The 13,545-nt window shown below is 41.6% G+C and overlaps 1 protein-coding gene across 1 annotated transcript in view; it reads right to left on the bottom strand.

Moving 5' to 3' along the window:
• NYAP2 (neuronal tyrosine-phosphorylated phosphoinositide-3-kinase adaptor 2) overlaps nucleotides 1–7,226 on the bottom strand; it is a 133,433-nt gene extending 126,207 nt beyond the window's left edge. Inside the window, exons 1-2 of the mRNA XM_005527038.2 lie at nucleotides 6,736–7,226; nucleotides 16–258 (exon numbers count right to left, since the gene is read on the bottom strand). Of these exons, the coding sequence (XP_005527095.1) occupies nucleotides 16–221 (206 nt within the window). The 5' untranslated portion in view covers nucleotides 222–258; nucleotides 6,736–7,226. The remainder of the gene's footprint in view (nucleotides 1–15; nucleotides 259–6,735) is intronic.
• Between the last annotated feature and the right edge of the window lie 6,319 nt (nucleotides 7,227–13,545).

Genomic DNA, 13,545 nt, shown 5'->3' with positions numbered 1-13,545 from the left:
TATCAAAATATTTACCGTTTTATTGCTTCTTCTTGTTTTCGGCGTTTTTCACTCTTTTCTTTCAAGTAAGCCAGGTTTGTTTCATTCCTCATGCGATCATTCTCTCGAGCAATGTCTGATGCATTCTGTATAACCAAGCCATCATAGGCCTTCATCCCCATATCTTCAATATACTGGAGAAAAGAGCCCAAAGTGACCTCCTCCTGATTAGAACTCATCATCTTGCAGGAGATAATGAACAAAGGAAAGCAACGTTTCCTGCAGGTTGAAAAACACATAATATCTTAATCAGTAGGAAAATAGCTTATGGTTTATGACAGCAAGATTGTGTCAGTTGTAATTAACATCTCCATAAGAGACAATTTTTCAGACTTTCTCATTTAAAAGATAATAAACAAAGCAATTCAGAACACAGAACAACATTACTCGAGACAAGAGGAGACATAACCAAGAGTCTCTTCTTCCAGGCAATGCAGATCCATACAATTACACTATTTAAATCCCAAAACATTTCCTGCCACCCTTTCCCATTTCCTAGTACCCATCAATTGAATAAGCACTGCCATCCTGAATCTCAGTTTGAATTGAACCGAGAAGGCTCCCATCACAGGATGACAGGTCCCTTTTACAGTTTAGATAAGGCTGCACCAGAGCAGATTACCAGGAAAAATTCCTATTCTGACTACCAGACAAAGTTCCTATTCTGCAGGATATTCTAAAGTTCAGGTGAAAAGTATTGTTCCATTTTTTTAAACAAAAAACTTAAAAGCTTTTTTCAGGTTCAAAATTTAGAAAGAAATACTGTGAAATATTTTCCTGTATTTCTTAGTAATGTGATAGGGAGCCCATAAACCGTGGTCATCTGTTGCCCAACATCTTGTTAGCTTGAAGCTCCAAGAATAGTGCCCAGCTGAGCTGGGACCTTCAGAACAGACCCTTGAAGTCTGCAAGAATCTGTATTCCAGAGGTGTGGCAGACACTGGGGTTTACAGCACCTTGGAGCAGAACACACTTAGACCCCTTGGTCATTCCTGGGTCTGTAGCAGGCAGACTAAAAACTCTACAGAAAGGCCCCAGAGGTTTTCCATTCATCAGCAGAACTCCTGGGAGTTGCAGGAGCAGTAAATACTAGAGGACACTAAATGCAAAGTAGAGTTTCAGGAGATAGACTGCCTCCCTCTAAAGTCTGTGCTGGATAGGACTGGATAAACCACTTATTAAACAAGTTAAATAGAAGTTGAAAAAAAATAGGACCATTCTATTTTATTTTAAATACTGATTATTTTAAGGTGCAGGAGCATTACAAGCTTGACTGGTACTACCTGCACACAGCCCCATGAGGGGCCCTCATCCCACAGCCAGGGGCTGGTGCAGGATTCACTGAGTGACTTGCTGGCAGCCCTGGCAGCTGAACTCAGCTCTCTACTGCACGTCTGCTTATTCACTGCTACAGCATTCCTCCCTTCCCTGAAGAAGGATGGCGTGGCTTCTCGGAATCAGCCTCAGAACATGCCAACACTACAGCTAGAAAGTATCTTATTGAACAGGAAATAAGAATCCTGTCTGCACACAAATTTTAGGGGCAGGGTTCCTGTGGAATCAGTGACAAAAATCTTTCCCCTATTTCCTAGTATGATGTTATATTTCTAATATTTATTACAAAGCTGGAGAAGTAAAATTCTGATCTAGGCTGGCTATAAATAGATAAATAAATTTAAATGTTCTTAAGGATTTAGAAATCCACTCTGGGCCTTCAGATCTGGGCCCTGACTCTGAAAATTCAGGGGATTAAATGAGTAGACAAATATATTTCTGGTTTTCCCCTATTGTGACTGGGGGAACTATTGAAGTGGCAACAAACGGCTAGTTTCAGGCACTAAATACCTTAAAAGCACACTGATAATTTCCCCTTTTTCTTGCATGTCTGCATATCAAAACAATTTCTGTACAATGGCACAACTGTTAAAATCGTGAAGACTCAGAAGATGCAGAGTCTTCTCCTATTACCTCTCCTGCCTTCCAAGAACAACCTATCAACTAAGCCTCAATGTGAACATAAGGCTGATGTTGAGGGTCACTGAAGTGATCTTTAAGCATTTTCAAACATGGGTATAAGCATCTCCTACTGATCCCTGCAGGGTAAAACCAATGAAGGAGGTCTTAGTGTAGCCCAATGTGCCTGCATGCCATTTCACACAGCTCTGACTGGAGCTGGCCACAACTCTGCTGGGCTGGAATATGCATTCAGCCATTCTATATATTCATCATAAGTAGCACACTGTCTGCTCAGGAGGACGCTAGAAAGTGACACTGAGCTGAACAGACTCTATGGTTCTTCAGCAGACAATATTTTAGACTAATTACTAACCTTGCTGATTAGAAAAGTAAGGCCAGATATCAAAACCCCTTCTGAGTCTCTTGCTACAATGAAGCTACAGCATGAAGGCTACAAGATTAAAACCAATGCTAACAGCACAGACAGCTCTAACTCCCCTTTCTCTGAACTCCTCAAATGATATCTGCTGTTTCATGGTTAAAATCTGGCTGTTTCCCCAGTAGATGGCTATCTTATTGTGTATTCCATTTTGGACTTCTGGTAAAACCTTGTTTCTGCATATGTTGAATTAAATTCAAATAAACCTGCACAACAGAGAAATCTCACCCTAGTGACCTGAATGGCAGTATTGCCATTGATTGCTTCAGTGACCAGGGTCTACTCCTGAAATATAATAGGAAATTTTATACAGAAGATAACCTCAACAGGGCTTCAGTAAATGCAGTTCTCATCCATTTTTCCCCAAGACACATGATATGTTTTACATGGTCTTTTGTGACTGAATTTCTTCCCCTCGTTTTTTCCTTTCTTTTTGGAGGTCAGAAATGAGCTGACAATTAAGGATATGCTGAACCTCCTTGTATTATGATGTTTATTTTTTAAACAGGAGGATGAAGTCATTCCAGTTGCAAAGAGAATTAAATAAAAAGCCCTTATTCTGCTTAATAAACTGAGGTGAGACTTTATATTCTGGTTTGCCACTGATGCTTTTTATTACTAAACTCATGCAAAAACTTACTATTTACTAAATATTCTTTGTCCTAACAGGGGCCCAACCCTACAGCAGTACCGAGCAACTGTAGCTGTTGAACTCCTCCTGTGACTGTTGATCCTTGCATTGTTGTGACACCAAATTCAGTTTGGGGTACTCCTGAGGGGAGCTGAGGACACACAGATGTCTCAGAGCCTTGATCCTGCTCCTATGGCACTGACTCCAAAAAGCCTCAGTGCAAGCAGCAAGCATTTTCTGATTCAAACCCCTTGTACCTCCCGTGTATGTGGTATTTTACAGCCCCACTACATTTACTAATAGTGTGCAGTTGTGCATGCTATACTTAAACAGGGATTACAAATGCAAACAGCAGGTGCAAAAAGCTTAGTTAATTACTGTTAACATTTTTACAGTCTTAATGTTCCTTGGGCAGCACACTAGGACCAATTTTACTTACAGGTATAATGCCACTTCAGAGAATATGTTACCATAATAAATAAATGTCCTCAATAGCTGCAACAGCTATATATGTGCAATCAACACATATGGCCCCTGGAGTCCCATGCAGTGCCTGCCTGTCCCCCTCCTTGGAAAATGGCTGGACAGCACTGAGCAAAGGTTCTGGTGACCAGTAAACTCAGGCAGTGAGCAATTCCTAACCACTTGCCAGGGCAGACACAGGCACAAGCAAGGGTTCTGTTTGAGTACTTTCATATTTGATTAAAACCATGCAAATGCAAATTGGTAAATAAGCCATGTAAGCTGAGGCCCCACAATCCTGGTATCCCTAACATGCACACTGTGGTCAGGGATTTTGTTAGCCAGATACAAGGACTATACAGTGTCACCTATGTATTTGTAATTAAGTTGCTTTCAGTACATTTTGTTTTCTGAAATCAAGCAGTACTGGAAAATTATAACTGGGAGCTGTACCACTTGAGAAATTCTTTAGACACTCCTTTCTTTTCTCCTCCTTATTGTGAAGCAACAAAAGGAGACCGTGGGACAGAATAAAAGCCTTGGACTTTAGCTATTGAAGCTAACATACTGAGAAGTGAACAAAAAATTTTTGAAGGAACTTTGTTTTGAGTGTTCACTGAACATGAACATCTTTGAAAATCCATCTGAGCACAAGGACACAAAGAAGGCATTCTCCATGATGTACACTTTGCTTCTTAAAGACTAACACTGTGAAATCTCACTGAGAAAAAGCCACAATCACACCCAGGTGCCCACTGACAGCTGCCTCTTCAGGTACCCCCAGATCAGAGGGACCCTGGCAGAGGAGCACAGAGCAGCTCGCACCGGCACGGCTCACACATTCATCCATTCTGTCAGCATGGGAGGAGTAAAGCAAGAAAGATTTTTTTTTCCTTCCCTGCCAATGCATCTGGTTTACTGGCAAGGGCAAGCAGTCCCCTTCCCGGTTTGCCTAGAAATATTTACATAACTAAATTCAAGATTATTGTATTGATTCAGACACAATTTCTGTGAGAGCAGAGTGCGTTGTGTTTCACAGGATGGTTGCATACCTTACTTCTAATCTAACCTTTTGCTCTGATGCCACATATACAGCATTTTTGATCAAACCACAAACCACTTCCTTTTCATATGATCAGTGTGCAAAAATATTGATTTCAGAATATGAGTAATTGACTGAATACCAAGCAGTGCTACACGTGAAGATTCAGACATGCCATTCTCTCTCTTATTCACATCAGGATCCCCAAATATCAGTTGCTTTTCAGCTTGCTTGACAGCCATAAGCTGCAGCTGTGCTGCATTGAAAATTGGCAGTGCTTACATTAAACTGAAGGAGCTTTTTGAAGTAATGACAAAGGCACTGATTGCCTTCTTCCAAACCAGAGGGATATTTTTTTCTTTTTAAAATTTTAACATAGGAGAAGAGACCATGGAAAAACACGTGTGGGGTTGCCCAAAGTCCTGAGTCCAATCTCAAATTTATAAAGGCCTACTGCACACCTCTCCAGTACTGCCCGATTCCCTCCCAGACACTGTGTCCTCTCTTTGAAAGAACATCTGCTTTCTCATTATATTGAACTCCTTCCACTAAATTCATGATATCAGAAGGATTCTGCACAAACAGGGATGATTCAACCCTCGAGTCTGAGCTGTTGTATTCTAGCTTCTTGCAAGAATAAAAGCAGACAGGCCAGCCGTATCCAATTTTCACAAACTGCTGACCACAGCAGCACTAATAAGGACCTAATGGTATTGGGTGTACAAAAAAATACTTCCACTGCAATCAAGAAAAAATTTAGTGAGGGAAAAATATACTAGAGACTACTTTGCAGAACTCTGTCTCCTATCAAAACTGTGCCTTATATCAAGTGATATATGAAATACCCAAACAGGTGAATGTGATGAGACAAACCACTAAGACATGCCTTTTAGAGTTGCATTCCCTGCTCATTTTTAACAATAAAATGACATTTCTGCTTCCACATGCAGTGATGCCGGAAATTATAATGTCAAAGAGGAGAGACCTTCTGAATTCAGCTGCAACTTTCCTACTACATATAATTTGACAACTGTATATGCAGATATTTAAAGAAAAAGAATCAAGGAATCACTACTGTAATTTGTAAGTACAAAATATACTTTATATTCTGGCTGGGATTACAGATTACATACATGGTGCTCATTATATTGCACAGCACAAGCTCTAGCACCTGGGTGAAATCACTACAGCTAAGTAGTGCTGAGCCCTTCACTTAAAGAGGTTAAAAGTGTCTCCTTCAGTAGACTGAAATTGCTAATGCATGAGTTTAAAGGAACAGTTAATTTCTACAGATGTCCTACCTTCTATAGGGGAAAGCTGTTTCCTATAGTTTTAAGAAACAAAAAAATAACCTGGGCCTTGAATTTTGGCCCCCTTGCAGGTACCTTTTGAAAAGGAAAAAGGTCTTTGCTAACAATGACTCCTCTGTGAGTCCAGGATGTAAAAAGCTGTTGTTTACTTTGCAACACTTTTATCACTTTTATTCCCAGAGGAAAATAAAGGTTCCTCCTAAGTGCGCGGATGCTGGACAATCACAAACCTAGATTCAGAATGGCCAGAACTTAAGCACAATTATGACTTTTCATCATTCCATTATTATGCAGACAAGTCATAAACAACAACAAGAAATAAAACCACACAACAAGCAGACATATATACACATTCTCTATGCAAATAGGAATGCATTTGGACTCAGAAGAAATCATGAGCTTCTTGCTGATGGACTTATTTTTGTTCCTCCTCTTTAAGAAAATGAAATGGAGATTTTACTACCATCAGCATCATGTTAAGATGCTGTAAAATATTAATGGTGCAGTAGATCTGATAAGTGACTATCATAGATGTTAGAAATTATTTCAATTAATTCATCAGAAAATGTAAAAGAATGGTTTTAATTATTTAACAGTGCTTTTTAAAAACAAAAATAAAATCAGCTGCCAAATGTCTTTATTACAAGCACAATCAACATGTGAAGTACACAAGACCAAATAGACTTCAGCATTTAGTTTAGCAATGGCTTGATTAATACCTTCTAAATATACATGCAACCTCATCACTGTGCATTCTGACAACTCATTATTTCATTTTGTAGTGTTATTTTTTTCATTCTAATTAGCACCATATTTTCTTATCATGCTCATATGATGTATTAAAATAAGTACATACCAAAATTCAAGTCCACGGGGACCGCTAAGTGCAATAATCAAAGGTGACTTTTGCCTGTAAAAGCCCTTTCCTGTGGTTTTCTCAGTGCAGTCGGAAGGGATATTTCAGCACCATAAGAAACAGATTTTCAGTTAGGCTCAGTTTTCTCTTCAGTTAAAGTGCATTAAATCTTGTTGGCAGAATTGCCCAGATTGTAGAATTCGACATCACTGTAAGTCAATGTGTTATGTTACAGATCTTCTTAACATACAATTAAAATGGCATGGAAAGTTTGGCTTAAAAAAATGAAGTGGAAAGAAAAGACAGGTGCTTGCTTCTTTAAATCCACATTCAGAGAGGAGAGGGTACGGATAATGGGAGGGTATAAACAACACCCTGCGTTGAGGTCCAGCAGAGAAGAAACTGGATTATTTTTACCCACTTTACAACACAGACGATTACAGCACCATCAAATGCACTAACACAGAGATTTCTAAGGTGCCTCATTTGAAAATGTTCTGTGGAGACAAAAAGAAAGGAATATGAGGAACAGCAAATATCCTATCCAAATGGCTTCTTGCAGCAGGAAAGATGCTTGCTTGCTCATTGCCACTTACAGGTCTGAAACAGTCTGGCTCGTGGCATCGTCTCTGTCTCTCCCCCGTGACTACAGGCAGGCTTGCTCTCTCCAGCTGCCCGGGTCCGTGGATGCCGCTGTTGATTAATCAGGGATTCTCAAACAAAGAGCAAGCCTACCTTCGGGTGCCAGCAGGACTGTGGGGCTCCTCTCCGGCTGCAATCCGGCTGCAACCAGCATCCCAGCACCTCGGACAGCTCCGCCGCGCCGGGCCCATGGACACGCGGCACGCCGGAGCAGGGGCGCGCCGGCAGCCGGCGCGGCAGCGGCGCCGCTCCTGCCTCCGAGGCGCGGGCGGGCACAGCCTCCTAGCTAGGCAACAGTCTCGCCCTTATCGCCACTGCACTGAAGTCTGATTAGCAAATAATCCGGTGAGGGGGGGAAAAAAAATCTGCATGAGCACCACTGTACATCACATGGAGTCTATAGGTAGGAAAGAATATGAAACAACGCCCTTTCCCCCTCCTTCTCCCTTCCCCAAGAAAAGAGGAATTGTTCTTCCACGAAGAATGTGTAAGTTAACCTTTAGCCCATATTATGGCTCAAGGAAATGAGTAGCCACTTAAAAGCAACACCTAAGCCTCAGTTTGATACCTCATATTGATGTATCTTTTGCACTCACCCTCACTGAAAAGCAGTGCAAGGCACACAATTACTGCTGACGCAGATGAGAATGCTGCTTGGGGAAGGAGGGGAGGAGCTTCTCAGCCCATCAAAACAACCTCCCACCACCTGCTCCCATTGCACGAGAACAAAACTACGCAGCTCGGACAGACTGAGCGTGACATTTATGCCGTTTTCCTTATATTGACATACACACTCTGGAAAGAATCATTCTGTTTCAAAAGCATTCAGGGTGAAACTACACAGTTTTATGCTCATCCAGAATTTGTGTAATGGTTTGGAAGAAAACATTTCCTTTCTTCTGAACCGGATCAATCTGTGTTATAGCTCCTCCCTGCAGAGTATGTGCAGTTTTGCTTTCTCTCCCCCAAACCTGCAGCCTGGACACAAAGCAAAAGCGTTCACTCCCTGCACCAAAGCCAGGGAAAGGAGCGATGGCTGAATGTGCACAGATTGCATTACCCCACTGTCAAATGGTGTTTCATTCTTTCTTCCTTCTTAAGTTACAGGCATATTTTTCTCAAGCATAAATCTTGATTCTGATGTTACAGTAACACTTGAATTTATTCCTAAGGCTAGTAACAGAAATTACTGTCATGGAATGAAATCCTTCCAAAGTAATGCATGTTCACATGAAAACCTGTACTGGTATGCAAATAAGACCTCACCTACAGAGCACAGGAGAATTTCTTGCAGATTTACTACCATTCATTTCATGCTCACTGTAATACTGTGTGTCCCAGCACACTTCATGCAACCCTGTGAAACAGGGCAGTGAGTTTTCCTCATGATATCTCCAAGAGACCATTTCAAAAGGATGTTTTAAGAAGGGCTGCAAAGTCAAAAGAACAGGGTGGAGGACTTTTCTTTGTGTTAAGGGAAAAGATCTGGAAGGGAAGTACCTACAGGGTAGAACTGGAGGCGGTCCTGTGAAGAGAGCTCCTTCCCTAGCCCAGAGGCTAGCTCCCAGCCCTGCTTCTGATTTTTTACTTCCTTGAAGGATACCTTAAGAGCAGCTGTGGCCATATGGTAATTGGGAAACTTTTTCATCAGCTAGAGATTCCTGTCACATAATAGCCTCTTATTCCCAATACTTTTCCAGAATTAAAGATCATCTCTATCTCTGCCCTAAGTCCATACACTGAAAACAGAGAAATTGTGGAGTCAAACTTCTTTCCAAGTTACTTTAACAAGGATATCACTGTAAAGTCATTACAATTCATAAGCAACTTGAAGAACCACTAATGTTAATCTCAGTGTGAAACACTTGCCTGTGTCTTCACCACATGGTTCATCCCAGTAATTGAATTCCCTCAAATACAATCCTTTCCCTGGCTACCCATGTTACTGCACCTTATGGCAGTTTCCAAATCTTCTCTTTCTTGCACCAGGGTTCCTGGGAATCATGTGTCCATCAGCTGTGGAAGGAAATGTCCGTTTTTCTTTCCAGCAGGATTGTGGGAAGGGCTCTGGAGTTATGACCTCTGCAAGACTGACAGTTCCATTCCTGGTTATTGCACACAAAAGCTTCTAATTTAGTTCACAATCCAGAAAAAAGCACCTATAGAATAAACATGTCATTTTCTGCCTCAATGATACAAGGGCTGGGTCAAAGTTCAGGTAACACGTTTTGTGTTGTTCATTGTTTTTTTCCACAGGTTTTTACAGAATACTGCTATTCACCTTTAAACATCTTTAATGACAACTCTAATGAACCCACAAATGGCTTTCACACCTTGCTTATAAAAGAAACCTAATCAGCACAAATATATGCACCTCCACAAATCACTACCTGTGTTCTTATGCTGCAGAGGCAAACACCTGCCTTCCAGGCCTCCGAACAGCCAGCAGGGGAGAACCGTGCATTCCTCAGTGGCTGCCAATCCTCTCTCCCTACCTCCTTTGCTCCACATCCTTCCTGGAGTTTACAACCACTCAATTCCAGCAGATGTAATTACTTGCATTTGCTTGGAATTTCTGAAGCACATGTGCAAGGCTTCATTACATACCTGAAAGATTAACCCATTCTGTTTCTGTATGTATACATGCTCACACACATATACAACATATATACAGACAGACAGATGTGGTTTGACCTGTGGTTGACATTTGCAAACCAGGAAAAAGAATATGAACTATGTGCTCTGGAACTGCTCATTGGCAACTACTCAAAATAGTTGTGGGATACCCCAGTCTCTGCCTGGCCATGCTGGCAGTGGGCTGGAGCACAGAGTATGTTATGAGGAGACAGAAAACCTCTGCAGGAGGCTCCTTTGTCCAGGGCATGTCAAGTCCTTTCAGCATCAGTGACAGGTTGAGGATTTGCAAGGCCTGAAGACTGCAGGCAATGCAGAGACAAAGGGCTTTCAAGAGGAAGAGAACATTCATTTAAGATGCTAACAGACCACTTAGTGACAGAGAAAGACAGTCTGCCTGTCCCTGAAGTAAGGGAAGCTTGAAGACAAATGGATTAGAGTCAGTGCCAGTGACTCTGTTACTGCTTGGCTGGTGAATGGAGGAGGAAGACTCTCCAAGAAAAGCAAATCCCATGTTTCCAGGCCTAAGCTTCGTAATACCTGAGTTGATACAGAGACTGTTATGTAATTATTTACATTTATGAGGGTCAAAAAGAACAGGTTTCTTGTCTTTGAATGCACCCCCCAGGTTACCTGTAGCTTCTCCAGAGAAGGCAGTTCCATGACAGATTTCTGTATCTGACCAACAGACCATAGATGAAGAGTTCTAGGAATGGACAGTCCACAAGTTCTAAAAAAAAACCTTAAATGAAAACCAGAAACTGAGGACTTAAACCTTATAAATTCCCAACACCTAACCTAGAAGACCGTGGTAGCAATATACATCCCTGTACCCAAACCCTATATCCCAGTGAATGGGAAGAGAGAGGCTATTGAACAAGACCTGTTCATGCAGCAATCAAAGGAGACAGGGATCCTATCAGTCAGGTTTTGCCAAGACCAGAGGCTGACTAAGCCAGAATCATCCCAGCAGAAGCTAAGCATTGCCAGTTTACCCACACTTACAACTACGACACCATCAAGATACTGGTTTTGGCTGTTAAACAAATTATTTGGCTAAGCTAAACTTGGTTTTATTCTTTCTCCTGTACAATGCTTCCTTAGCTTCAATTGCTTTTCCATGTCTCCCGTGTGCTTGGTCCTGACTCTTAGGTTTTGTTTCTGCCAGTCTGCAGTTGCTCTAATCACTTCATGCCCCTTGAAGTATGGATTCCTTGCCTGATGCCAGGCCACAGCTCTTAACCCAGGCCTTGCTACTATCCTTGACTTTTCCAGCAGTGGCCTTTAGCTTTTCTTGCTTCCAATACCCAGAATTGAGTTCTAATCAGTCCCAAATACTAAGTCTCTTCATTTCCCAAAAAAAGCATAGTTTCGTTACAGCTACTATCTTGTCCATGTGTGAGGCAAGTGAAATTTTCAGTGACAGTCTTGCCTATGCATCATTCTAAGTCTCAGCTTAGCAATCACTGTGATGGGCCTTTAGCACCAATTGAAAAAAGCTCCTTAGATTTTTATTTGGATTTAAACATGATATTAAACAAAGCATTAATAAATATTTTTAAATGGAAGTGAGTTAATTTGAGGAAAATGCATCAAAAACAAACTACATCAAAACCCAAGAAGAGTGCTTACCATAACTTTGACCTTAAACAACCATCTCTTTTGTTTTTTCATGCTCTTAGTAGCCACCTACATTCATGCTAAGCAAAAGGAAAACTTAAAGATCTATTTTCAATTAATTTTCAGCCTGACATGCTGAAATACTAAATCGAGCCTTCAAGGCTACTTTTCCCAAATTATTTCATTCCATGCCCCAGATAAGCTTTAACATTCATGTTTTTCCCCCTTAAGCATTCTTATAAACCCTTGGAGTTCTGCAGTTTCTCCCTCTCCCCTCGTTTGCCCCTCTCACTCCTCACACACACACACTGCTGCCATGACAAGTAAAGCTACTCACACGATGAGAGTAAAGGAAGCTCTCAGTGCTCCATCTTGGCATTTGTTTCAGCTATTTCACATCGTTCTGCAGCATTCTCTAACTTCCCTGGAGCACACTGGCTCTATCCCCCCAGCAACAGACTATCCACCACTGTCACGCACATTTCTCTCTTCAGAGTTCTGAGGAGGATTCTTCTAAAGGTAAAACAGTAGAGGGGTCCCTACTCATGTAAAAAGCCAATTAAAGTTAAATGCTTAACTGCCATCTGTGCCTTTAAGAAAAATCTCTTAATTTTCCCCAGTGATCAGGTTTTTTTCTCATGGGACCAATTTTGCTGTTATTGCTTAGGCAAAATTCCCATTGAAGTCCACAGGGAACTTTGCCTGAATACAAAATATGGAGCAAAACCTTGTGCTTATTTGCACAGACCACAAATCAAAAAAATCACATCCTGATGCAAGTGATTTATCCTACATGACAGCTAGTGCAACTAGGCTATTTTTAACCATGATATTTTGTAAAATATTTCGTTATATTTACCATTCAAAAAAGAGTCAATTGATACTTTTTTCTTAAACTGGATTAGATGGAAAGATTCTGGCTGCTTTCCAAACCCATTAATTACTAAATGGTACATTTTCCACAGAAATGTTAAGCTATAAGTAGTTCTTCTGGAGCCAGTTAGCTCCTAGCTAAAATCAATTAAAGCTGGTAAAGATACATTCTATGGTCAGGTCCAAATACAGACATCTGTATTTATAGCACAGTGGATGCTGGTAAAATCCCCCAGCACAGATGCAGTTGCACTGGCAGAACTGTTCAGCTCATACAGGGGGCAGTAGGTGGGTTTATTACTCCTGGATAATCCCAGCTGTGTCAGTAGAGTTGCACTCACACGATGCTCTATTTCTGCTCTGGTAGCCTCAGTTTTCTAGCCCCAAAGAAACTAGCACTCTTTTTCCTATGGAGTACAAAGGGCAGGCAGTTTAAGCTTGGTTGTCACCTCCCCACCCTGCTGCTCATTCCCAGTTGTGAGGGCTTGCAGGGAACTGGGTCATGGAAATGATCCAGAACAGAAATAATTTTGGGTGAGAATGAGGGAGAATCTGAAAAAACAAAGAAGATGGTGTTTCTTTCAACCAAATCACTTCCTTGCACTACACAATGCAGAGGGCACTTCACAGCGTGAGAATGGTAGCCCTGCCAAGGTGGTCCGTGACTTTTACTGGAGTGAAAATTCCCCGTGCTACAAGCACTGCTTCGCTGGGAATGAGGCCAGTGCCCAGGCAGTACACATGCCAGAGCTGGTGCACTGAGACTCAGCCTGCTGAAGATTCCATGAACAAAGAAAATCCTGGAGGCAGTCAGGGAGCTCACAGGCAGCGCTCCCTGTCCCAGAAACTCCAAAACTCTGGCAAGTGCATGCAACCACCCAGCTGCCTTAAGGCAGAAAGCAGAAAAGGTGTATGTACACAGCACACAAATGTGACCATGCATGTAAGTTGCAAAGTGCTTTACCAGACAATTCCAGCCATTACAAATTTGTTTAAGCCAGCTCTGCAGATTAAAAAACAGAACCAAGAATGCAGCCCTGC

This window comes from Pseudopodoces humilis, chromosome 11, assembly GCF_049639895.1.
Source record: "Pseudopodoces humilis isolate 2021_Gansu_Grassland_sample_001 chromosome 11, ASM4963989v1, whole genome shotgun sequence".
In the NCBI taxonomy this organism is placed as follows: Eukaryota; Metazoa; Chordata; class Aves; order Passeriformes; family Paridae; genus Pseudopodoces; species Pseudopodoces humilis.
Note: the sequence above shows the minus strand (reverse complement) of the source record. Positions and strands in the feature narration are given on the sequence as shown.